Source organism: Strigops habroptila, chromosome 1 (assembly GCF_004027225.2).
Source record: "Strigops habroptila isolate Jane chromosome 1, bStrHab1.2.pri, whole genome shotgun sequence".
NCBI lineage: Eukaryota > Metazoa > Chordata > Aves > Psittaciformes > Psittacidae > Strigops > Strigops habroptila.
In genome coordinates this window covers 53,653,307-53,679,568 of record NC_044277.2, presented here as the reverse complement: position 1 = coordinate 53,679,568, position 26,262 = coordinate 53,653,307, and the positions used below count along the sequence as shown (strand labels likewise).

The 26,262-nt window shown below is 39.8% G+C and overlaps 1 protein-coding gene across 5 annotated transcripts in view; it reads right to left on the bottom strand.

The window, feature by feature from the left end:
- GNAL (G protein subunit alpha L) overlaps nt 1-26,262 on the bottom strand; it is a 193,581-nt gene that overhangs the window by 113,253 nt on the left and 54,066 nt on the right. The window contains exons 1-5 of one of the 5 annotated variants that reach the window (XM_030491955.1): nt 11,551-11,630; nt 10,162-10,242; nt 6,915-6,987; nt 6,019-6,073; nt 5,717-5,836 (exon numbers count right to left, since the gene is read on the bottom strand). In XM_030491955.1, coding sequence (XP_030347815.1) covers nt 5,717-5,836; nt 6,019-6,073; nt 6,915-6,987; nt 10,162-10,192 — 279 coding nt within the window. In that variant the 5' untranslated portion in view covers nt 10,193-10,242; nt 11,551-11,630. Of the gene's footprint in view, nt 1-5,716; nt 5,837-6,018; nt 6,074-6,914; nt 6,988-7,089; nt 7,252-7,281; nt 7,454-10,161; nt 10,323-11,550; nt 11,631-26,262 lie in introns of those variants that run through there. The other 4 variants (XM_030491876.1, XM_030492046.1, XM_030492127.1 and 1 more) reach the window with 4 other exon arrangements.

The following is a 26,262-nucleotide window of genomic DNA, read 5'->3' as shown; positions in this document are numbered from 1 at the left end:
CTTTTTCCTTTTCTTTTTTTTCCACCCCAAAATTGCCCTACACTCGTTTGCAGCATGATCCCGGTTCTAATTTTATATTTTTGAAACTACATAGTTAACATAATGACTGGTTATTTCTGAAAGCACTACTGGATTGACTGATCCATCAACAGCAAACTTAATGCTTAGAGAGAGTAAGAACAAAACAATATGTAACATTGAAGTCTATTCTTCATCTCACGTATGAAATGTTTATAATTTTCTATTTTAACATTGACTAATCAGAACATTAGGAACTCGGCTTGCCGATTTAATGAAAACCAGACACGCTTACACTACATCTGTATGCAAACAGGTATTTCATACAGAAGGAAAGGTGTCGCTGGGCATCAGCAGAATGTGCTCTTAACATGAAAAGAGCTCAACTTGAGTATCTGCTGATAATTAATAGTTAGTGTACAACATGAAAACAAGTGCTATCACAACAATGAAATTCCATCTGTTACCTACTCCCTACTTCTCCCTAATATCTGCTACTTCTCAATATCAGTCTTCTTGACAATTTTAACCTTCGTGTGAAGACTGAAGAGTTGCCTACAACTATATTAGCATATGCAGCATTTTCAGCTGTCCTTCTCTGACAGCCTTCTTCATTAGTATTTCAAGCGTTATTAATTCAGGGTAATAATAATGTTGTTGGACCTATACAATTTAATCATTATCTGGTCTTCTAGATCCTTCCCATATTTGTGAAAATAAGAACAAATAAAGAAATACCAGTGTGCATCTTAGACCACAAAAAATACAAATGACTTAACTTTTAAAAATCAATTAGACTTAAAAAAAATTAATGTTGACTTGACACTGTAGTAACATTAACTATTGCTATCACAAGCAATTATAAAAACTTGTGGCTGTTCATGCTACCCAAAATGGTAAACAAAGCCCTAAACAGGCTTTGTTTAAGGCCTTAAATAGGACCTAAATAGTAAAATCTAGATAGAAAGAAAAAACCAAGTGAAGCCATTTGAGTGGCAATATTCACGGTATTATCTCTATTTTAGGATATTTTCATGTACAACCTTGCATATTTTCACACTCCTGAGAAACATGGAAATACTGCAAGTTATTTGAAGATTGAAAAATGTAAGATGATGCTATTTTGTAAATCCTTTTGGGCTACATCAAGTACATATTACAGGGAAACTTAAACAATTTGTGGTCAAATAGGGTATTAAAGTCAGAGCATTAACTGCACAACCCAGGCAAGTTTAACCATATATGAACCATATCTAGAACAAGACTTCCGGCCACTTTAAACATTGAGACACACACTGAAAACCAGCCATCACCAGGCATCAACATGAGTTTTATTTTGAATACCAGGTCTAATAAAAATTTGAAATATCTAATGAAAATCTATGTAACCTCAAATTCTGAGCATTTTTTTTTCTTTCTTATGTCTTTACATTATGAATACAAAGTCCTAATTTCAAAAAAGAAAACGTGAAGGAAAATTGAAGTAATCAAATAGAACTCAAACTGCAACACCTGAAAATGTAGAGCAAACCACAGACCAGATTAAAGTAATTTCCCTGTCAATGCCCACATTAACATTTCACTTTGAAGAGCATGCCTGACTGATAAAATAGTTTTAAAATTATTTTTAAACCTCACATTCTAAAATCAGCACAGGGGACTACATTTGCACAAGTCACTGTTTTATGAAGATCCAACAAAATACTTTGCCTCTCTAAAATACTCTTAGCAAAGGAAAATGAAACTTTTGAAAACTCTCCCTGCTCCCTAAAATCTGGGTGAAGTGTTTACATGTTCTCTGTTCAGCAAATGATTCACATTCACTGGTAACTGGTTTGTAGAAGCAAACACATACAGCCTGGTGGTAGCTAACTGACTACCTATTACATATCTACACATAGCTGATCAGATGAGTTTGATCCAAGATATATATCATGAAAAGCAATTTAACTTGACTACATTTTTGGGGAAGAGAAAGGGCAAAGGAATTATGCACCAAGCAGCTCTGTAGCGCCCACAAAATTCAAATACTTTACTAAAGACAACTGAACTTGAGTAAACACACTTACATAATACACCATGTTTTTCCACAGCTACCAGCATAATATGCCCTTAATATGTTCACTCTGATTCACAAAGGACAAAATAAATCCCCATCAATAAGGGATTAAAAACGGCGCAGGGCAATTCCTGTTAACTCTAGCAAGCATCAATCAACACTTTGCCAAAAATAATAAAAAAATCCTTTCTGATATAGCGTGCATTTCAGTTTTAAAGCCCTTCTACTGATTCCACCCTGGAATACGGACCTAAGATAATGCCTAAACTAGTCATCAGATAAAAAATTTATCTTGATTCGTTTTATGACTTCAAGGAAGAAACTACAGTGGACACTTGCCTTGTTCACAATTATCAATTTTGTAAAAACTCTTGCCTTAATTCTTTGGATTTATAGAATCAGACCACATCAGTCACCCAGGATTTTTTTTTTGTAAAATTGTACAGTCTTTTAACAAAAGTAATGGTAATGAAAGGCAACATAAAAATTATATAAAAAAGAAAAATCAAGAAACATTTGATTTTGTTTTAGATCAACTAGATAAATCATCAAGGTAGCATAACTAAATCAAATTAAAAGAAAAATAAATTAAAAGTAAGTAAAACTATTAGAGGGGACACTCCACAGACTCTTAAAGGAATGTTGAAAGCCGTAATGTAAAGAGAAACCATTTGTTTTAAAATTTGTATCACTACTAAGATCTTCTGCCTACATTTTGTAGAGCCCTATACAATTTAAAATAACCAGCCAAACAAAACCCCAAAATACATATTAAGTCTAAATGTGAATCCTATCCTTATTCAAGTTCTTGGAACTTCAGTCATAAAATGGAATTAAGAGTATGACTTCACCCACAGAAAACCAGTATTTTCAAATCCACTTATTTTAAAGGGCAATTTTCACAATTAAATGCATATTAGTTAATTTGTATGCAATTTAAGAATATCTATCCAAGCACACCCAATATGTCACAAAGATATTTAAATGAGTGCCTCCTGAGTGTTGGCCATATTGTGCCATCAGTGAAGTTTTTGCATTTCAACAGGGATCTCTCTTTAAAGACTGATGATACAGTACACACATTTTCCCACATTTTGCATGCAGTGTATTTGAAATGCGTGGATTTCTATGATACAGATTGCATGGCTAACACCATCCAGAAAACCCCACATCTGTAATTCGTATTGCAATTCTAAGGACTATGTCTTTAACAAGTCATTACCATATTGTTAAACCCCCTAAAATTGCCTCTTCCCTCATTGAAAGGAAGAGCAACCTTTATCACGCTTTAGAATGTGCCAAAACTTACCCCAGAGGCAACACCTGAGCGCTGTCTAGGTCAGTATTTTTTCCTTTACAACTGTACAGATGATAGAACTGCAAGTTCCTGAATGTCTACTGCTAAATACTGTACTGGTTTCTCTGGCTCAGAAGGCCTTATTCCATACATGAGCTATTAATTAAAGAATCAGTAATGCTTAGCAAAGGATTCATAACTGATTACTAGCCAAATCTTTATTTTTCTATTTGTCCTTATCCAAAAATACTAAATGGGTCAAAAGTTATTTCAGCTGGAAATGTAATTTTACTTTAAGTAAGTTATCACTGACTTAAACTGGAGTAGAATCAAGCCCTGAAGCACACTAGCACTTTTTTTTTTTCCAATCTCTGTTGCTCACACATCTTCTTGGAGAGAAATAACACTCTAAACCAACAAAAACTTCTTTTGGGGAAAAAAAAAAAAAAAACAAAGAAAGGAAAATCTACCCAGATGATACATTTTACAAATACTAAACCTATGAATTGAGCAAAGAAGAAAACAGGAGGGAAAAGAAAGTGATACATAAAATACATTTACCTCTAAACCAGCACTAGATTTTTCTTCTTTATTTTAAGCTTGTAACAACTTTTTTTTTTTTTAAATTAGGACTATTATTTGACGCTATTTCAAATAATGTGATGGTATTTTAAGAAATTCTACTTAGTTAAAAAAGTGATTTTTTTTTTAATTTTAAACCAAAATGGACTTTGAATCAAGATTTCAAATTAATTATTATTTTTTTCATGGTCCACTGGGTCCTATTCCTTTCTTCTCCAAGAAAAAAAGGTTTCCCCTCTATAAAATACCAGCAAGTCAAATTTGACTACATATAGTCAGCTTCTGTGAAAAAGGAGAAATTCTGTAAACAATAAAATACAAATAAAAATTACCTACTAGCCCTATGAAAAGTCCACTTTAGTTTTCTTTTGTCCCAGAAACATAAAAAGCCAGATGTACTATAGAGAATTACAAAGGATGCATGCCACCATTTATTTTACCCTAAGACATAAGGATCAAAATTCAAGCAAAAAACCCCCCACATAAAATGAGCAACAAATGCCTGAGAACTGCAATACCTGCATAAGACAAATACTTCATGTCAAACTCACATTCCATTTCTAAAAAGAATTTCTAATTTTCACAAAATTCGATTCACCAATTGAGCAATTATGCAATATGTGGGTGTACCTTGCAGTGGTTTTCTTAACATCTGCATTCTGTGTTAAATTCTAACTGTACAAGATGTCTGATATTTTTTCTTTATCTTGAACCTTCAAAGTGGTAGGTTTACCAGAGGCAAAACCACACACCAGAGAATATGAGTCATATAACAAAGAAACAACTCTTCCCCTTCTCCCCCTTCCACCCTGAAGCTATAATAACCTAAAGACACTCTATTGTAAATGGCTTCTTTGGTAATATTGATAGCACGAACAACTTGCAATCAGTTAGCCAATGAATGAAGATTTTTTTAGTCCTTACTGTATCCGTAACAAATTGCTCTCAGTACCATTTTCAGGCAAATTAAAAACTGTGCTACTGCAAAAATGAAATTCCTTATAATATTCAGAATGCCTATGTACTTGTTTTCATGTCATGCATAATATACATAAAACATTCTATGCATGTTCCTATAAATAATAACAGTAAAAGATAAAAATAATCAAACATAAGATGCCTATGCAAGTTAATCCAAAAGGGATCTCTCATTTGTCTACAAAAGAGTAGCCTCTCTACAAAAATTCTTAATTTCCTCATGATTCGCTATCAAAAGATGGCAATATTTACATACAAGTACACCACTGCTCATGCCAGCTACAATAAATACATAAGGAAGCAAATCACCTTACTTGACCACCGTTTCCGTGAGTTTCCACTCTGAAGTGCAGTAAGTGTGGAAAACAACATTGGTGCTACTCTGCCCTTCTATTTCCTTTTATATCATTTGCTGTATGTAGACTGTAACTCCTCAGACTGATATCCTGCATGTAATTCCACACAGGAAAACAGCTTTCGACAAAGTCTTATCTGATGTGTCAATATGCATAATTATATCAGAAATGTTGAAGATAATAACTGAATGCAGAAACAGCATTTACAAACAGCAGCAAATAAATCAGTACCAACAAAACCTTGCACATTAAAACAGGTGCAACCACCACAGTCTTGTAAGAAAGTGAACCCGGTGGTAATACTGGCATAAGCTTTTCCCATGACCATCTTCCAAAAAGCAGAAACAAGCCAACGTTTCAGTAAATCAAAGTGAAACAACACATTCCCCCTCAAAGCAGAATAAATTCATTGGTTTCTGTTCTTACCTTTGTATAGTCAAAGTCAGAAAGAGGAGCTATACTCTTGATGTAGTCCATTCGAAATTGGTTTTCTGGGTTGGCCAATGGAACCGGGGGTATTAAAGTGCTCATAGCTGAAACTATAGTCTAGAATTGGATAAAACAAAAACAAACACATTAATCTGGATAAATCTAGGATAAAGGATCAATAGAAGATAATCCAATCTGATCAGCAAAACGGGATTTCTCTCAGCACAATCTTGGAGAGCACAATCCTTATCATTTCCAGTAGAGCCAAGCATTTATAACAGTATAAAGTGTGTTCTTACCACAATCGCATCTTTAACATTTTTCCGAATATCCAGTATTTTCTGTTTCTTTTCTCTGCATTAAAACAGAAATATTAACACTTTGATTTTTTTCTAAAGCAGTTCAGTCAGTTGCATTCAATTTTCTTTTTCACTGATCGCTTGTTTATCTGCTCTTCAATCATTACAACACATTAAAAGAACAGCAAGACAAAGATATTTTTTCCCTTATCCCTTTTCTTGCATAGTATGAAGAGCAATGCACATTCATCCCTGCTATTTTTTTTTTTAAATCAGACAATCATAGCCACATCTGCAAAGCCTCCCCTGATGGAACTGAAAGTCGTTCTTTCATTACTACAGCATGCTGTAAACATGCTCTAAATTAACAACACATAGTTAAGGCCAACAGATATTTAAGATTAATGCTATGGATTAATAATAATTTCTGGCAAAGAGTTCTTCAGAGAGAAAATGATGTAGCCTCAGAAAACAGAAGGATTTCTAGCAAATGTGCAAAATTAGTTTCAGTTTTATGCTAACCTCAATACCGGAAAACAGCAACCACTGTTTTAGTCACCCTGAATATGACTTGACATGTATGTTTGTATTATGGACAGATGCAATATTTGGTTATTTGCTTCTATGTAAAAAGTAGTCGCCATGTTGTTGCTACACAGGGGCCTGTCAAGCGCTGCAGTAGCAACAGTGTAAAATACAGTAAAGGGGCCAGAAGGAGAAAATGCAAATATACAATAGCAGTAATTTCCTTATTCTCACCCCCCTCCCTTCCCCAGAACGCAGTGTCAAGCCACCAAAACACAGGGGATGAGAGGAGAAATTTCCTAGCCCGTCATGTGTTAACCTGTTTCCAACATTTAATGAAAAATAAGTCACAAAGCATCAATAATTCTTACTCTGAATTAAATCCATTGACATGTAGGATTCGCATTTGTTTCACAATAGTGCTTTTTCCTGACTCACCAGCCCCTAAAAGAGAAGGAAGGAGAGGGAGAACATTGTGATACACGGTTCAGGCTGGTGGCTCAGGGTGGGTTTTGGTTGTTTTTTGGACGCGACAGCATCTCCCACCTCCGGCAGCGTTTCTGTATGCCTGCATCCATGTGGCTCAGGCGCTGAGCTTCAATCTGTGGACGTCTCGCATAGCGCTCGATACAACAGCCTACATTTTTCATACCTAAGGCGCGCACCAGATCTCCCCTCTCCGCAGATACCCCCTCTTCTCCTCTCCCCGTCCCCCACCTCAGCCCCCTTCCTCCTTACCCAGCAGGAGTAAGCGGTGGGTCGCTTTATAAGCCAGCCTCTCTTTCTGCAACTGCTTCTCTATTTTTTTGTTGGCTTCTCGCTGCGCTTTCTCATCGATACGCTGATCCTCCGTTTTGCTGTTGCCCAAACACCCCATAGCCGCCGCTTAGGATGGATGTCAAATCCTTGCCTTCACAGATTTAGTATTTACAAGGGGGAGGAAAAGGGAAGGGGGAAGGGGGGGAGGCAGAAGACAAGTCTTTATATCCGTGTGTCCCTGCGACGGTTTCTCTTCTCTTCTTCCCCCCCCGGGCTCGCTCACAGAAAATGGTCTCTAGCCGCTCTCCGAGCACCGCGGAGTTTGCTCGCTCCCCACAAGAGATGCGGAGGGCGGGCGGCGGAGGTGACCGTACCCCGGCAGGGAGGGGGTGGGGGGGGGAGAAATCTTTGCAAAAATGCCTAACATGCAACGAGAGGGAGAAAAAGGGCTCCTCCTGGAAACCAGCCGGGTGCCGCTCTCCTCTCTCCCTCCCCACCGCGCACACAATCCCTATATTTCTCTGTAAAGGTCTATTTTTGTCTTCCTAACTCAGCACTGCCTCTTTCTGCGAGACCAGGAAACAGCCCAGCTACCAGCCCTACGCGCAGGGAAGCCGAAGGAGAAAGGTAAAAGCCGGACCGATCTACCTGGATCCTGCGGGGCCGCGGAGCCCCGCCGTGCCCCCCCCGCCCCCGCTCCCGACACCCACCGCCCTGCCCGGGCCGGGCCGCCCCCCCGCTGCCCCCTGGGCCGCCCCGCACCGCGCCCCAGCGCCGCCGCGCCCGCCAGCCTCGGCCCTTGCGCCCCGGCTGCGCTGCTGCCGCGAAAACCTGGATCTGGCATCGCCTTCGCGGGACCTGCGCGGCCTCCGGGCCCAGCCGCATCCCCGCCGGCACCCCGGCCTGCGGCCTGGCGGCGGGGAAAGGGGACTGCGGGACGCGGCACTCTGGGACCGAGGCGGGCGGGGGGGTCCCGATCTTTCCCCACGTTCCTCGGCGGCACTGGAAGAGTTTGGCTGCGGGCAGAGCAAGGCTTGGCACTCCCGGGTCCGAAATCCCAGGCTGCCACAGGTGATGGCTGCCATATGGAGTGACCTCGGGGAGAGTGCCAGTGCCACCGGGGTGGGAAAGCACCGAGGGCCTGCCGGGAGGGTATGATGCCCGCAGCCAGGGGGGCATACGGATGTACGCCTATGTAAAATGCGCGCACAAGCACATACACCATGGGTGGAATTGCTAATAAAGTGTCCCCTGCCACAAGTTGTCACAGCAGCACATAGGTCGTTTTTTCCTTTCAATATTCCAAACTCTATCAGCCGAATGAGAAAATGACGCTGTCCTGATAACTCACAATAACATAGATGTTAGTACCACTACCACAACAAACCTCAACAACAAACCCTATGTTTGTTCCTTCATTTACCTCCATTTTAGGTCCCAAAATGAAACATCACAACTAGGCAACATTACAGGTATTCTTTCTTGCTTCCAATCTCTTGCCTTGCAAACTGGCATCCCAGCGCAAAAGCATCAGTACAGCATCTGGCTCTTCCTGAACTTCCACTGCACAGAAACCACCTGTGCTACTCAAAACGTGATCCCTGATTTACTGAGGCACAAAAGTGCTAGAAAAAAGGTGAACAGGATACCTCTGAAGTGCCATAATATTTTCAGCCTTTATCTCTAAGTATTACTATTACCCCACACTTTCAAAATGGGTTATTGAAAAATGCGTATTTTGATAGCTATGTGTGCAAAATCCTGGTCCTGACTAAAAATCAAAGAGAGACTGCCATCAACTTAAATAAAATATTTTTATCTAAAAAGTCTTAATCTGCATGCGGCAAAGAGAAACTACATTTTACAAGCAGAAGGATTTGGTTGTTTTTCAATTGCTCTCTCACTCAGGTGGGAAGTGCTGGACTGGGGAAGAGGAACTGGTACTGTTAACTTTGAGTGCACACAATGGAATGGCGAAAAGAAACAGGTAGTGCTCCACCTGCGGCTGGATACGTGGAGTTTTCTGGAGACTACTGAATTCACGTGTCAGATACATATTTTTATGGTACATATTTTTATGATACAGGCTCTGGAAGTTGTTTTAGCTTTCTTCTAACCTAGGTGAGGGGAGGGAAGGCAGACCCACTACAGACAAAATTTGACAGGATCTGTCATAGAGTCATAGAATGGTTTGGGTTGGAAGGAACCTTAAAGATCGTCTAGTTCCAACCCTCTGCCATGGGCAGGGACACTTCCACTAGACCAGGTTGCTCAAAGTCCTGTCCAACCTGGCCTTGTCAGGCCAAAATATACATTTTTAAGCATTATTGAAATGCATTTTTAGGACAGACTGGCTTTTTCCTATTGACATTCTCTTGCCTGGAGGGGTAAAACCTGTGACAGATACAGGTAAGTTTAGAAGCACAATTCAAGGTTTTTTGGGAGGCTGTCAAACATAGGATACACAATGAATGGCTTTCGTGAAGAGCAGTCATGTCTGCTCTCTGCCGCAGCCCTATGAGGGCTCAAAACTCAACAGGCTTGGCTAGGAATCACTAACTGGCTCTGGCTTTTCTTAGTTTTTCCCTGCCAGAAGCTGTAACTTACGATGCAGAAGATGTGCATAGCCATATTTATTTCCTGTGTAAATACCTCCGTTTGGGACCTAGATCCCAAATCTGGCTAGTGTCAGTTGGTCCCAGCAGCTAACTCTGCCTTGTTTCTTCCCCTCCTCTCCTCAGCAGTTTCTTCCTGCACGTACTAACATTGGGATTTTTGGGGCAGATTTGTTCCCAGCTCTGAAAAGGCTCAGTGCCAATAAATAGAATTTGACAGGATCCTGGTATATCCTGCTTTTACCTTTCTCCAAAAGAGGGAAAGTGTTTCTCATTTCCTCTCTCTCCCGTGAAAAACCCCATGACCCTTTTGGGTCTCTTCCTCCTGAGAAAAGATCACACAGTTCAAGAATGACACGCGCAAGCAACCTGTGCCCAGAAAGAACTTTAGTCTGTAATCGTATTCCCAACCGTCCCCTTCACTTTTCCCAAATAGAGCACTTATCCTGACACATTTGAAACTGTGAAATCCTGGAAGCAATAAACACAAGAGAAGCTTTCACCCCCTTTGGACACAGCAATTGTTGTTTTGTTTTTCTTTTCCAGGGAGAAATCATGGCTATCACATATGTCTCCTCTGCACGCAGATAAATGTAAACTGTGAGCATAATCCAAACACCTGCCTCTATAAAAGGTTTCAGCAATGCTGCTTTACCAAACCAACTTTTAGTACAAATCATACATGCGAATGAAAACAAAACCCCAGGCAAGGGAAAGGAGATTCTTCTTGCTTTCCCCCTCTCTTCCAAGGCAACCAACATGGCATCCTCCTCAAGTAACTGGTCTTCCTGAAAATGAGGTATTTCACATTGCTCCTGCCCCATCAGATCAGACAACATATATATACATACATATATTTACATATGCACATATATATAAATATAAATACTGAGTGGGTATGTGTGTGCAAAAATAAGATTTATCTTCAGCTTCATGCTCAAACTTGGTGTTGTCCCATTGTGAAACGAGGTGATAAAGCATAAGCCCCCCTGGAGGGAAACCGGAGACACCTTTATTTCCTGCTTTCCTTTCCAGGTTCCCGCCTCACGTTGCACTGTTTATGAGCCTCAGATTGAATGTTGGGGACCCCAAGATACTTCTGTAAGGCCACGTCTGCATTTCTGAATGGAAGAGAACTGACCACCAGCTGAAGCAAAGTTCAAGGGAACAGCCATACTTGGGTAGCCAACCCTGCCACAAAGTCACAGTCTTGTTTAGCATGCTCATTCTGTTTGGGCTAAAGAGCCACTGAGCATTAATGAGGAGTACCTACAGATACAGCTCAAGAAACCTGGTTGCTCCTTGTCCCTCTAATCCAGGACTGATGCAGAGCTTTTTCTTGCAAACATTAGGTAGAGGTGGAGTAAGTTTCTCTACAGAAACCCTGCAGACCCTTTGCAGGCTATCTTCCCTTTACACAGCATCTATTGTGGTTTTGGTTCTGTTTCTCAAAAAAAGAGCAAATGGAAAGACTGATGTAAACAAAAGCTTAGGGGGGAGCTAAGCAACTGCAAGAGATTCTTCCTGCTTCCCACTCTTCCTGCCTCAGCTTTCACTGAGGCCTCCTTACTCTGTTGTCATCATCCTCAAGTACAGGCATGACACTAGGTGTCTAACACTATGGCAACCTGACCTGCTCCTCTTCACTGATGTCTCTTTTTCATGTAGCCCATTGCTGCACATCAGGATATACATCTCACTAGTTCCTGTGTTTTTAACTCCACCTCATCATCAAAACATGGTCTGAAAATAGAAGAATGAATTGGTATTTGTATAGGTATTCAAGAAAAGAATTATTTCTTTCTGGTAATAAATTCTTAGTAAGGTTCTTCTGCAGATGTCATGTGCAGACATCTGTTTTGACTTCTCTGCAGATATCAAATATTAAACACAAAAGTATACACCCCTCCTGGAAGACCACATTCAGATTTTTATAAGATACATGAACCAGGAACAAAAAAAACCCAAACAAAAAACAAAAAAATCCCCACAACCAAAAACCAAACCCCAAACCAAAACCCCTCTGACTGTATTATATTAAAAATACTGACTCAAGGTCTAGAAAATACACAGCACATGCTTTGCAGAAAAGTGAGTATCATGCTAAAGAAAAATCTCACCTTTATCCTTTTGTTTAAACCCATGACCTCAAAAAAGTCACTAAAAGAATTTCAAGAGAAGCTCTTCTGTTTTAAGAAGCAGGATGGGAGAGATGCCAGAGAAGGTGAGGTACGCATTTCCACAGTGACTGTGGACCTGAGCCCAAACTGACTTCACATCTGTGGATTAAGGACAAACTCACTGATGTAGGAGAGGGTCAGGCAGTGCTGAGGGGCATGGCAATGCTCTGAGTAGTTCCCCAGCTCCCTGACCCAGTTTGCTGTCCTCATTCCCATGCCATACTCCTTTACTTGGCAGCTGTCACCATGTAACTCACCTGACGAACCAACTTACCCCTTGCTCTCCCACAACCCACCCCATTTCTGTGAGGTACAGGCAAACAGCAAAAGAAACAGAGAAAGCAGGTGAAGTTGATGTGGTAAAAGACTACAGACTAAAAGTAACAGGGTCTGAAAAAAAAAGTTTTCCAGAGAAATGCTGCAAGCAGCAGTCCACAGAAATGATGACGATAGCCTTTTGCCCCGAGAGAGCATTTGTGATGCGAGGATTAGCTCCAAGGAGCCAGATGCTCCTGGGAAGCCTACGTGGAAAAGCATCAGGTGAAAAGCAGATTTGCATACGACTGTGTTAAAGAAAGAGGACAATCCTCTTTGAGTCAAGCTAGTTATTCCTTATCCAAGCTAGTTATTCCTCATCCATGTTCCGCAAGGAAGCAGGGGGAAAGAGGAGTCTCTGCTCTGGCCAGCCCCATCAGCTCAGAGTTTCTATTTAGATCCTTATTGTAAAATAATTCCTGTGTTTATTACTTGTCTTTTCTTACTAGAAATCCCTTTCCATGAAGGGAGACTATCATGGCAGCACTGCACACATGTCCGTCTGTCAGTACCAGGTGCAGAGGCCTGATTGAAACTAACCAAGGTTCTAATAATGTTTAAAAAACTAAGTAACCTCCTGTGGTTTCAATACTGTTACATATTACAAGCTTACATATTACAATCTAACACTGTTAAACAAAGTGACATTGATGATTTTCCAATAAGCAAAAGGACAACTTCCGTTTGATGAATTTGTGAAACTCTGTTCTGTGGTAAGTTACATTGTTAGCAAAGCAGAAGGCACTTTTCTGACAATATCTCAATTTATAGGGAGGTTCACTTGGCTGGGCACTCCAAGAACACCCTCCCCCCACTGCTCTCTTAAACTGAACAAAGAAAGTAATACATTCACATTTTAATGCAATAGAAAATTAGTTCTATTCAGTTGTTTAGGAGAGTCCTCGAGATTAAATACATTTAAATAAAGCTAGGCAAAATATGCTGATATCAGCCTAATTTAGAAGTGAATTCATCAATAAATAAGTAAGTCAGCTAGAATTATAGATGGAGTTACTACTTTAAAAAATAGAGGGGAGGAATCTATATAAGAGACCTGTCCTGGATTCTCTGCAACATGCTGACTAAGGTCTTGCACAGCTGTAACAGCAAAGCCAAATCATTTATCTTCAGCTTATAAAGGGTTTTGTATGTCATACAGAATTTTGCATTTAATCGTAAATGCTCAGGTCAACTATCACAATCTCCCTATTTGGACAGGAATGAAAAACTGTGGAAAAAAACAACTTGTGAGACACTGAACATATGTGAGATGTGCCTTAACTTCACCTTTAACTCCGAGGCACACGCCTCAGCAAAACACTCGCAGTCACAGCATGCCTGCCTCCACCCCTATTCATTAGACAACATTCTGCTGAGCCACAAACACATCTGATAGTGACTTACTTGTGCTTGTATCACCCCTCTGTTATAAATGTAGATACTCTAGTTTTATTACTGTTGTTTAACTCCTCTGCTTGAGAAATTAAGTCTTAGCTAACCCAGCAAATGGCTGATTTTTTTTAAAAAGGAGGTCTCTACATAGTTAAATTACTGACATTCAAACTCAAAATTATGCTCTATTTTTTCTGAGTACCTGCAGTTAATGGTCAACGGTGCCTCTCAACAGAAAATTTTCACAAACAAACACAATCCTTGCATACAACTACCTTAACATGAATCAAGGAACTGCAGTTGGTGTGTATTAATTTGATTCCCATGTCCAGAAGCACCGGTAAGTTCATAGCAAGTCAGTCTGTTTCCTAATCCTGTTTAAAGATCCCAACACGTAACTACACAAAAGAGTAATCAGTAAAAATTTGCTTCAGGAAATAATGTTGCCGAGATGTGTGTAGCCTCACACACTCTCACACTCTGACTTATATCAATAATATTTATTGCAGAAACACAGCTTTTGCTTGACTGCATGAGTCTGAACTAGAAAATACAGATAAAACATCAAAACCCACACAATAACCAACCACGTGGTGGGTTTTTCTCCTCATTCATCTATCTTCTCTTAACCTATACATTGGCTTGTAACAAATACTTATAGAGTCACTTTCTGCTTTGCCATTTGTGGTATGAAGTTTCCTATAGGTATTTTTATGGTATATGTGCAAAAAGCAGATGATCTTTTGGATTAAACAGCTATCACATTTTTGCTCCTAATTAAAGAGACATGACTTGTTGACCCGAATGGTCCTTCCCAAAACCAGGTTTATGTTGCAAATAAACTTTTACACTTTCATAACATGCATTTACGTATTTCTCTGGACATATAAACCAGATAAAACTAAGCAGATAAATTACTCATACAGATGACTGTTCCATTTGCATACCTATGTGGGAGAGAGGAAAAACAATTGTAAAGACAGTGTGACCATTTCCTGGGAAATAAGTATACTTACTATATTTTTCTTTTAATTCTCTTATTCACTTTATTCCCTGCTAGTCTCAAAATTACAATGCTATTCTCATGAAACCTTTACAGCGCAAGCTAATGAAATTCAAATCCATGGGATTTTACTGATCCTATTTTCACCAAAAAGCAGTATTTTTTTCCAGCACCCACTGGGCTGTTTGTATAACATGAGTTAGATTCTTTGGACCAAACATGTAATTTATCCTAAGGACCGAGAGTATGGCTGAAATCTCACAGGATCATTTCACTTGGGATGAAAGGTGATGAAAACATTAGCATGTGCATGAAGGAGAAGAGGGGAAGATTAAAAAGTCCAGAGTACTTGCAGACATTTTGGAACAAGTCACTTAAAAATAATAAGTTACTGAGGAATCTGTATTTTATCACATACTTTGGTAAAGAAGAACTTTGGTTTTAAAATAAAAATTCATAATGTGAGAAAGCTTCCTAAAATATGGCAACGTTTTCCTGGGGTTTGAAGTTTCAGCTAGATCAACAATTGTGCCATGTTTCTATCCAATCTGCATAATTACAGGTACATTTGTTTTGGGTTTGGTTTGGGTTTTTTTTAAAGGAGAACCATTCTAGCTTAATGCCTTGTAACATGCTTGAGATTTTCAATCTTAGCTAATATCCAACTGATGTAGTGCAATGCTAAGCAGAACTACCACCGCAGCGTCCAAGGTTAGCAATAGTACAAACACAAAAGTGGTCTAACCCAGCAATCTCAGCTAACGCAGCTGTTCAGACACTGCACTGTACATTTTAAAACACTGAGAGAGTTTTAAAACAGCTTACAGAAACTCAGAGTATGTAACAACTTACACCACCACTCACCTAGCTGACCAATTTGCCTACCAATCCTAAAATATTTAAGGGCCTTTAAACCTACCCATATGTGAGCTCTTCCTGCTCAGGATCAGCTATAACAATCTACCACCCACACTGCTAAACACAATGACAAGATTGTGCTTCCATGTCTTTGCAGCCTATTCTTCATAATATGCAAATCTTTGGGAACTGCATTTCTGATCCCCATGCAGCAGCACAAAAGCTATTGTTGTAAGAAATGGCTTAACGTGTCAGCAACACTGTCACCACAATTACTACCACTAATAAAGAGATGATCATAATCTGCCACTAAAGGATCATTAGATACATTATGGCTATTATATTCTTTTACATAGTTCTTCTACATGGACACTAATTGGGAACACTCGATTTAAATAAAAATAACCACTATAAATTTTCATTGACAAATCTGTTCTTAACCTTTAGACAGCTTATGACGATGCTTGCTCATGTAGGGAAAACCAGCTATTAATAGGTTAGCCCTCCAAAACACTTACCAGAAATACAAACCAGTGTAACACTGTATACAGAGAACTTGGAAGAATACACACACGGATGTTGTCTGAACATTTAAATGACTTAAATTAAGCTAGGTTAAAACTTCTCTGTGCCATTCAAATGCTTGTGGTCCATACAACAATTTATTTATATTGTGTTTATCTGTGTTTGGAAATGTACAGCTGTCCATTCAGAAATATTCAAGAATTACATCAGTAGAAGGCACATAATACATGACAGAAGTTAATTCTATGCCATCCATTTTTACATAATTTTATTGTGGTTGCAAAAGCAGAAGATGAAAAAAAACCCAAATGCCCAAATTTGAGTTGCTTGTGCATCTCAGATGCAACTCCTCTGCAAGTGCATCATAGAGTCCTCTCCTTTGAAAGCTTAATTTCTGGATGTATTTCACCTCAATATGACCATGAGCTGTCAGAGTGACCATGAAAACAAAACAAAGCAAAAAGAAAGGAAAAAAAAACCAAAACCACAAACCAACCCAAAACCCCCAACAAATGGAAGCCCAGAACATATCAAATAAGGTATTCCTCATATAGAGAAAAGTATTACCATTATACTCATAGGAATTCACGGAAGACATGAGCAACACTGGTCACCTCCATTCAAGAGAAATGATCACAAGCTGGCAGAGGTTCAGAGAAGCGGGATGAAGATTGCAAGAAATGACGGTTGATACCAGAGAAGGAGACTAGGAGTGGCAGGATTTATCAGAGAAGGAGACTAGGAGTGCCGGGATTTATCAGACCAGGGATCCCTGTGATTGCCTGTAATGGCCAGGTGAAGCACGTAGAATGCTGTGGCTTGCCTTGTCATCCTGCGCCACAAGGGCTGCAGCTTTCTACCACAGCAAGCACAGGGCTGTTGGGGGCAATGTTTTACCCAGAACCACGGGTCAGGACTGTGGTAGTAGTTTTGCCTGACACAAATCAAAGGCATACCATTGCTTTCCAGAGAAGTACAACAGAACTTTCCCATGAGTAGAGAAAAGTATTTAATATAATTTGAACTGTTTCACCTAATTTAATAGTTCTGTCTTAAGATGTAGTGAGCCACATGTAAATGAGACAGGAAAATCAGAGTTCTGAGCCACCAGAAGAGGCCAGCTCTGTAGGAGCATGACTGCAGAACACAAAAGCAATACTCAGATTGGTCCAGCACAGAGAGAAAACAACCACCCTAGGAGAAAGAGAGAACCTGGGCATGGAGAGGTCCTTGTGCTTCCACCTCATCATGGCAAGCTGCTGTTTCTGCTGTGGAAGTCCCATCCACCAGCGGGAAAGGAGACAGAAGATGGCAGGCGTCCACACACCTTTCAGAGCCTGTTCCTTCTATTGTGTCAGCAAACAATAGCCTCCCCGCTAATCTGTGAATCTCCTCAGGCTCTCTTTATGCCTTTACCATACGGCTTCCCTAGCCCAAGTTACCTTCTCTGCTATTTACAGCTCTCTGAACAGTCAGATTACTTCTTTGCCCTGCAAGACAGTAAGTAGAAAGGAAAAAACGATGTCACTCTGTTAAGTGCCTAAATTTTCAAGTTTAACTTGGTTACTTTCCATATGTTGTCTCTAAAACTGTATGTGATTTATAGTATGCGCCAATGGCTGTCTTCTGTAAACCATGCAGAGCACACTGCCAACGATTAACACAAAAAACTGATGCTGTGGCAAAATACTTCCAATACTGCCAAATTCTGTGTTTCCCTTCTTGTGGACTGCTAGCAATTTCAATTGTCTATGGAAATTTGAATGAGTATTAGTATATAACTTACATTACATAATGTTGGAGTTCACATTTATGGCATGTTGTTCCCATGAACTTCTTGAATGTGCAGAAATCCTTCTTCCCTATGCCTTTTTGGAATGTACTAAATAGACAGGCTCCACTTCAAAAATCCAAAATATTGACAAGCATAAAAATCCAGATGCTATATACCTATTATATAAGGGACATTTTCTGTTTGCTTTTGAATTACACTATCGGATTTTAAGAACTAAATCTTAGTGGATGACTGTTCTAATCATTTGTTATTGAAATCACAATGACAACTTAAAAGATCATTCTTTACATGACCAATACTTAGGAGGTATTTGGATTACTTGTAAACTAAGCAAATCCAAACTATATTATCTATATGTAACATCAAAATGATGATTGGTTTTTTTTACGGCTTGCTCTCTTCCAAATGTACACTACGGTGTATTTTAATTTAATTTTATTGTTTTTACTTGGCACATGAAAACCCTGACAACAGATTTAGATATTATTACAAATTCCAAGCTTATGCTTGGAATCTGCTCACTTGAACATTTTTGGGGTTAATACTGTATCAATGATAAGAAGAGAAACGTCTGATATGGGCCACATAGAAAATCTGCTATAATCTCGCATAGTAAAAATACGATGTTACGTCCACTAAGGGTTAAAACTGTACGCATTATGCAAAACTCTATTATGAATAACAATTTTAACCAACTGCAGTGAAAAGGACTGAATCTTGTAACACAATAAATTAAATGTGGGGTGCAATGTATCTCATTCATAGAATCATAGAATCATAGAATCGTAAGGGTTGGAAAGGACCTTAAGATCATCTAGTTCCAACCCCCCTGCCATGGGCAGGGACACCTTGCCCTAAACCATGTGGCTCAAGGCTCTGTCCAACCTGGCCTTGAACACCGCCAGGGATGGAGCATCCACAACCTCCCTGGGCAACCCATTCCAGTGCTTCACCACCCTCACTGTAAAGAACTTCTTCCTTATATCTAATCTAAACTTCCTCTGTTTAAGTTTGAACCCATTACCCCTTGTCCTACCACTACAGTCCCTAAGGAAGAGTCCCTCCCCAGCATCCTTGTAGACCCCCTTCAGATACTGGAAGGCTGCTATGAGGTCACCACGCAGCCTTCTCTTCTCCAGGCTGAACAGCCCCAACTTTCTCAGCCTGTCTTCATATGGGAGGTGCTCCAGCCCTCTTATCATCCTCGTGGCCCTCCTCTGGACTTGCTCCAACAGCTCCATGTCCTTTTTATGTTGAGGACACCAGAACTGTACGCAGTACTCCAAGTGGGGTCTCACAAGAGCAGAGTAGAGGGGCAGGATCACCTCCTTCGACCTGCTGGTCACGCTTCTTTTGATGCAGCCCAGGATACGGTTGGCTTTCTGGGCTGCAAGTGCACACTGCCGGCTCATGTTAAGCTTTTCGTCAACCAACACCCCCAAGTCCTTTTCTGCAGGGCTGCTCTGAATCTCTTCTCTGCCCAGCCTGTAGCAGTGCCTGGGGTTGCCCCGACCCAGGTGTAGGACCTTGCACTTGGCTTGGTTAAACTTCATAAGGTTGGCATCGGCCCACCTCACAAGCGTGTCAAGGTCCCTCTGGATGGCATCCCTTCCCTCCAGCGTATCAACCGAACCACACAGCTTGGTGTCATCGGCAAACTTGCTGAGGGCGCACTCAATCCCACTGTCCATGTCACCGACAAAGATGTTGAACAGGACCGGTCCCAACACCGATCCCTGAGGGACACCACTCGTTACAGGTTTCCAACTGGACATCGAGCCATTTACCACAACTCTTTGTGTGCGGCCATCGAGCCAGTTTTTTATCCACCGAGTGGTCCATCTATCAAATTGATGTCTCTCCAATTTAGAGACAAGGATGTCATGTGGGACAGTGTCGAATGCTTTGCACAAGTCCAGGTAGATGACGTCAACTGCTCTGCCGCTGTCCATCAGTTCCGTGGCTCCATCATAGAAGGCCACCAAATTGGTCAGGCAGGATTTCCCCTTAGTGAAGCCATGTTGGCTGTCACCAACCACCTCGTTGTTTTTCATGTGCCTTAGCATGTTTTCCAGGAGAAACTGTTCCAAGATTTTGCCAGGCACAGAGGTGAGACTGACTGGTCTGTAGTTCCCCGGGTCTTCCACCTTCCCCTTCTTGAAAATGGGGGTTATATTACCCTTCTTCCAGTCATTGGGAACTTCACCTGACTGCCAGGATTTTTCGAATATGATGGACAGTGGCTTAGCAACTTCATTCACCAGCTCCTTCAGGACCCGTGGATGGATTTCATCAGGTCCCATGGACTTGTGCACGTTCAGGTTCTTAAGATGGTCTCGAACCTGATCCTCTCCTACAGTGGGCCTAAGGTCTTCGTTCTCACAGTCCCTGCATTTGCTTTCCAAGACTTGGGTTGTGTGGTCAGAGCATTTGCTAATGCAAAGGCATTCTAATGCAGATATTTAAAATCTAAGAATTACAAAATTACATTATTATCTAATCAATTCCTCCCTTGAAATGCCTATTCCTCTTCACAGACTATAAATGGATTCAAGGTGAGTTCATGTAGAGACCTAATAATCAGTGCTCAGAAATCACTGTGAAATGGAAATAAAGGTTACTAGCAGGAAATACAGCTGAGCAACAGTATTGCATGGCAGCAAGCCAAAATTAGTATATTCTCACTGATGTGTTAGTAATTTGGAAACCAAAGGCACAGTGAAGTCAAACTTGCTGGTCACCATCAAGTGAAAGAGCTTTTGCACGTGGTTTAGCACCTCTACTCATGATCAATCATTATTAGTGGCATTAATGAACCCACTTCTTTCTTAAGAAGTTAATGTTAATACATTTTAATTATTTTCTTCACTTAAAAAGGAATAGTTCTTTCAATATGGTGCAATTCAACTTGGGCAATAAGCCAACCAATGACCTCAGGCAATGAGAAATTCCATATGGAATAAGCAACTAAAATGCTCAAATCTCATGAAACAACCCCAACTCTAGTGATACTTCACAAACGTGTAGGGAGCCACTGCAAGAAAAATGTTTCAACTGTAAACTACCCTGTATCTATTCACAGGGACTGTGACAATACATTATTTTTTTCAAAAGCCAGCATCTTGACCTTTTAGAGTGACATAATTCCCTCCCCCTCCAGATTCTACCACAACTACGAGTTAGTACAATTTGAACAAAATGCCTTGTGTGCACTGATGCCAATACATATGAAAATTAGCATTTACCTATCAACACACTCCAGTAAGCCTGCATTTCCCTTAAAATAAAAATGAAAAGCAAGCAGGAGATAACAACTTCCTCCTTCTCCACACAGAATTATGCAAGGAAAAATCTAAGGTAATAGGTATGTTTTTGGTTTGTTACTGACAACATACACACACATAAGAATTTTCTGTCTTTTGGTATGAATTTACCTCTTATGGCTCTGTTCCCTATACTTACAGGATTATTCTTTCTTTCTGCCAACCCCTTCCTCTCTCTCTCTAAAGAAATCCCCACCAATAATAGAAGTTTGTTCTGTCCATGTGCCTGTCCCATATGTGAGTGAATGCTTCTTCACCACATCACTGGCACATATTGCATGCAAGTTCAGAAGTAATCACCTTGTGAGTTTTAAATTAAGAAATTAAAAGATCAGATGAACATTGAGCCTGTAAAAGTTTCATTTCATTAGAAAACTAAGCTAAACTAAGCACCATTCTTTGGACTGAGCTGGAAGGTTAACTCGGAGATTGGCCCTGGTGTTACTGCCTTGGGCACTGGTGGCACAGCAGGGCAACTCATCCAGCCCAAAGTTGCAGCACTGCTTTTCAGGAGGGCAACTCAGATGGGGCGCAGACCAAAAAAGTGTTTTGATGATGGCAGCAGCCTGCTATTGGTTACCAACTCTTCTTGGAGCCTCACAATGTTCGAGAGAATTCAGATAAAGTAAGAGTGATAACCAATCCATCAACTTTATCATGGACTCACCACTACTCAAATGCTAACAGAGTATATACCTTGACTGGTTGAGTTTTTGTGAAGTCTGATGAATATACCAGAAATTGCCTTAGCATCCAAGGCCTATGAAGTTTGCTCGTTCATAGTTATGACTTTTTTTCTCTAAATCAAAATGCGAGGCAATATTCAAAATCTGTACGTATGTCTATAAAGTGAACAAGAAAATGCATATGCCCAAGCTAAACTATTTTAGATAAACATCAGATTGAAACTTTAACAATATGAGTACTGCAATCAAATTACAATGGACATTATCAAAGTACCTAAAAGGCACCGAATATCTTGAAATGCTGGAAAACAATTAGTATATTTGTAGATTATCATTGTACTTGCTCAGTGGCCCCGGTCAGTATTTTCAGTCAGGATTCACTTTAAAATAAGGATGGCACCATTAAAAATACGGTAAGTAGCTGTTCTGAACAAATCAGGAAAGAGCAGTCAATTGATGGGACATCCATATATCTGTGGATACTTCGCATCTATCCAGGACATTTTGAGATAAAACTTTTTGTAGTATTTTTTCTAAAAAGATATTCAAGAGTTTCACAGAACTTTAGAAGAACCAAAATCTAAATTCTAGTCAGTTTTGAGCAGAAATCCAGAAATCATATGCTAGAATTGTTCAACAAAACATACCTGCAAACACCACAAGGCCTTTAGTTTTCACAGTGATCCAGTACAAATGAAGCCAAATTTGTTACCTCAACAAGAATCCTGTGGAACACCACAATCCTGTTTGGAGACTCTACTGGCAGTATTTGTTGACTAATTCATAGTCCACATTGTCTCTTGTGATCTCTGGCACCAACTCAAGCCAGAGACTTGTTCTACTTGTTTCTCTCTTACACTTCCACATGATTTCCCATTCATCTTGATAGAAACAACATTTTAATTCTCAATGAGTAATCCCTCAATATAGTAATTTCTTTTAGTAGCACAGTTTTCTTAACTGATTGTTTGTGCATGGTCCACTTTCCACTTTCAGTTTTTGGGCATGTGTATCCTGCTTTCTCTATGACCAAATATCGATTTTCTTATGCCAACAGCCAAGCTACCATCCTGCAGCTCTACAAGCATTTTGGTTTGCATTTTTGTTACTTTTATTTTACCAGCTACTTTTTGAGTAGCTGTCAATCCCAACTTCCTTAACTTGTATTAAAGAGTTGTCTGCATACCAACCCACTTATAGAGCAGGCATACACATCCCCAAAAATCCTGCAAGGAAGAAGATAGATAGACCTTTAAAGAGTACCAGACCTACGATAATGTGAAAGGAACCACTTGCAAAATTAAGATACATAGTTCACAGAATCTGTTAATATGTTTAAGCCATTGGAGTCCACCTGCAATTACTGCAGGTTTTATCATGCAGTTTCAGTGTGTGAGATGGATCTCACCTTTTGATACTCCCTTTTTAGGATAAAGCAGGTGGAACAAAAAGAAGGACCTGTATTTTCTACGTAAATGCCAGAAAATCTAGGTTCAAGCTACTCTAAGTCAATGGAAGTTTAGCAAGACTGGTTACACTGTAAAAGAACAGCCCAGTGATTAGATGACCTGCACGAGGAAGCTGTTCCCTCACTGGGCTGCTTGCTGGATCAGCACTTGCACTACAGTTTTAATCCTTAGCTCCTGAAAAGCTGGACAGTCCAAATATGAACTATTCCAACATGAGCACATGTTCTGAGAGGCATAGCAAAAACAGGCACAAAGAACAGTTCTGCTTTGAGCTTGGAAGTTCTGCAGAAAACAGGGTTCAGTACAATAGTCCACAAAACCTAAAGAGACACAGACGGCTATTCATATAACTTTCCACAGCAGCCCAGAGAAAGTGCTGATCACAACATGGCTTGTTTCATTTCAATCAACAGCTAGGCAAGGTCAAGCAGCCGGAGCAAACTGAATACATCCTGGTCTACAATTACTCCATAATACCAGTGACATTTTTATCTAGATAGCTATCTTAGGAATAGGAAGTAAGCTCATTAAGCAATACCACCTCCCTTTTCTTTCTGCGCCCTGATCTCCTTTACTTGCTTTCAAAGTCTAATTGTCAGGACTAACCTATCATTTTCTGAAAGATGACATTCTCTAATTCTTATAGATGCCTTCTTTGATAAATTTCTCTCCTTTAAAAAAAAAAATAAATCCTTTGCTCTTCCTACTTTCTTACTTGGGGCCTCTTCAATACCTGTCATCCACTGCAACAATCAATGCCAGCAGCATTAGTTTTGCAGGAAATCATATAGATGATTTTGCACAGTTGTATGAGAACTCATAACCATCATAAAAGAACAATATAAACTTTAACCCCCCCCCCCCCCACAATTTTCATGCTGAGGAGATAAGAGCTGTTAACAGCAGTCTGGTTTCCTTTTTGGCACAGATGATACAGGTTTCAGAAGATTGCACTGAATATGTAATTACTTGAAGATAGGAACTAGCCCTTCGAAACTCTCCTTCCTGATTTATGGGGCATAAAAATCTCTCTCAGTCAAAAGAGGCAGCAAGACTTCTGTTTCCCAAGGAAAATTATGTTTATAGATCAGTATATAAAATCCTAAAGAGCAACTCCATTTCTCAGTGCACCTTTTAAGAGGCAGATTACGTTTTAAATGATCCCAAATAAAAGAAAAACAGACACACCCTACCCGCAAATACACTTTCCAAGAAAAACTTGATTAAAGCTGCTACAGAAAGAACTTGGTACATTCTGAACAGAAACAAAGGTATATCGTTTAAGCCTGATATTATCAGACAGAGCATGCTGTCAGATACCTGCTGTTATTGAAAAATCAGATGTGAAAACATGAAAAGCAAAGCATGCTTTTTTTCCACACAAACAGAAATACATATCCATTAAAAAACTTTCTCTACTGCTCAGTACCTTATCTGTATCTTAGAAGTAGATGTAACTTTCATAAGCAATGATAATCAATGCATTTCTGTTGGAGGACAGAATAAGTAACCTTCAATCTGAGGCTGAAGGCCAGGTGACTAGCTTAGAGATATATTTACATTGTTGCTTTTAAAATGCCATGTATTTAATTAAAAATTTTTAGATTCCAAGTGTGTAACAGGGAAATAAATTAAACATAATAAACGTGACTTATGGAGATGACCTCAGAATTAGAGCATAGGAGGGACTTGGCTGTGGAACAAACAACTTCTGGAGATGTTCCAGGACAACAAACTCCCTTTTTTTCAATTAGATGATCTAACAGACCCCGTGATGATCCAGCACAACAAACAAATTGTCTGAGGACATGCCAAATAGTAAAAGATAAACAGTAAAACATGATTTTTGGCTCTTAGCACTAGGAACTTACTCTCGCTAAAAGGGGGCTCTTGTGCAAACAACATGCAGTACAATACTGCAATACACAGAACTGGATCCCACCCTTATGATTATAATGAGATCCTCCTGTCCTAAAAAACCTGAAAAGTTTGCTGTAGGAGATTAAGAAGTTTAATATAGGGACATAGAACATCAACACAGTGAAATAATTAGCACGCTTCCAAGTCAGTCACATTTCAGTATTTATGAGGAAGACAGTTTGAAATCAAAATCAAAACAAAACCAAACCCTAACCAGGATTGTCTGGGGATTCATCACTGTGTAAAAATAGCTCATGTGTTTGATCTTCAGTCATGACAACACGTTACAGAAACCTGAAAAAAAGGTGTACACAGATATATGCATGCACACAAACACTTTTCAGGCACATAAACACACACACATAGACTTCAAAACAACAAAAATATCCAGCTCAGATGTAAACTAAAAAGTGAATGGAAGCCACAATATCTGTAACTCATGAAAGAAACAACAGCAGTTGGATAGTGAGGAAGTGCTAGAGGGGACTTAGCTGTCTGCTTGTCTCCCAGCGTGCCCAGTGTGTGTTTGGAGTGCATTTTCCCCCACTTGCTTTCTCAGCTGCAAAGCTAATGAAGTCTCAGCAAACAGACTAAGTTCAAACATCATTATTTCTGCTATTAAGGTATATCACTGAGAGGTTCTCCCACTTATATAGTTATCAAGTGCTTGGCAACAAGGACATTTATAATTCATTTCTCTAAAGAAGGAAAGAACTGAATTTTATTGCAGCACACTAGCTGTGTTATTTTTTAAAGTTTCAAGCCCTAGAACAGCAGCAAGAAGATGATTAAAAAACCCCAAATAAGTACACAGTAAGCTGCTGCCAAAATGGCATCAACAACTATGCTCCAGGTCCGTAAAACAGAATGTATCAATCA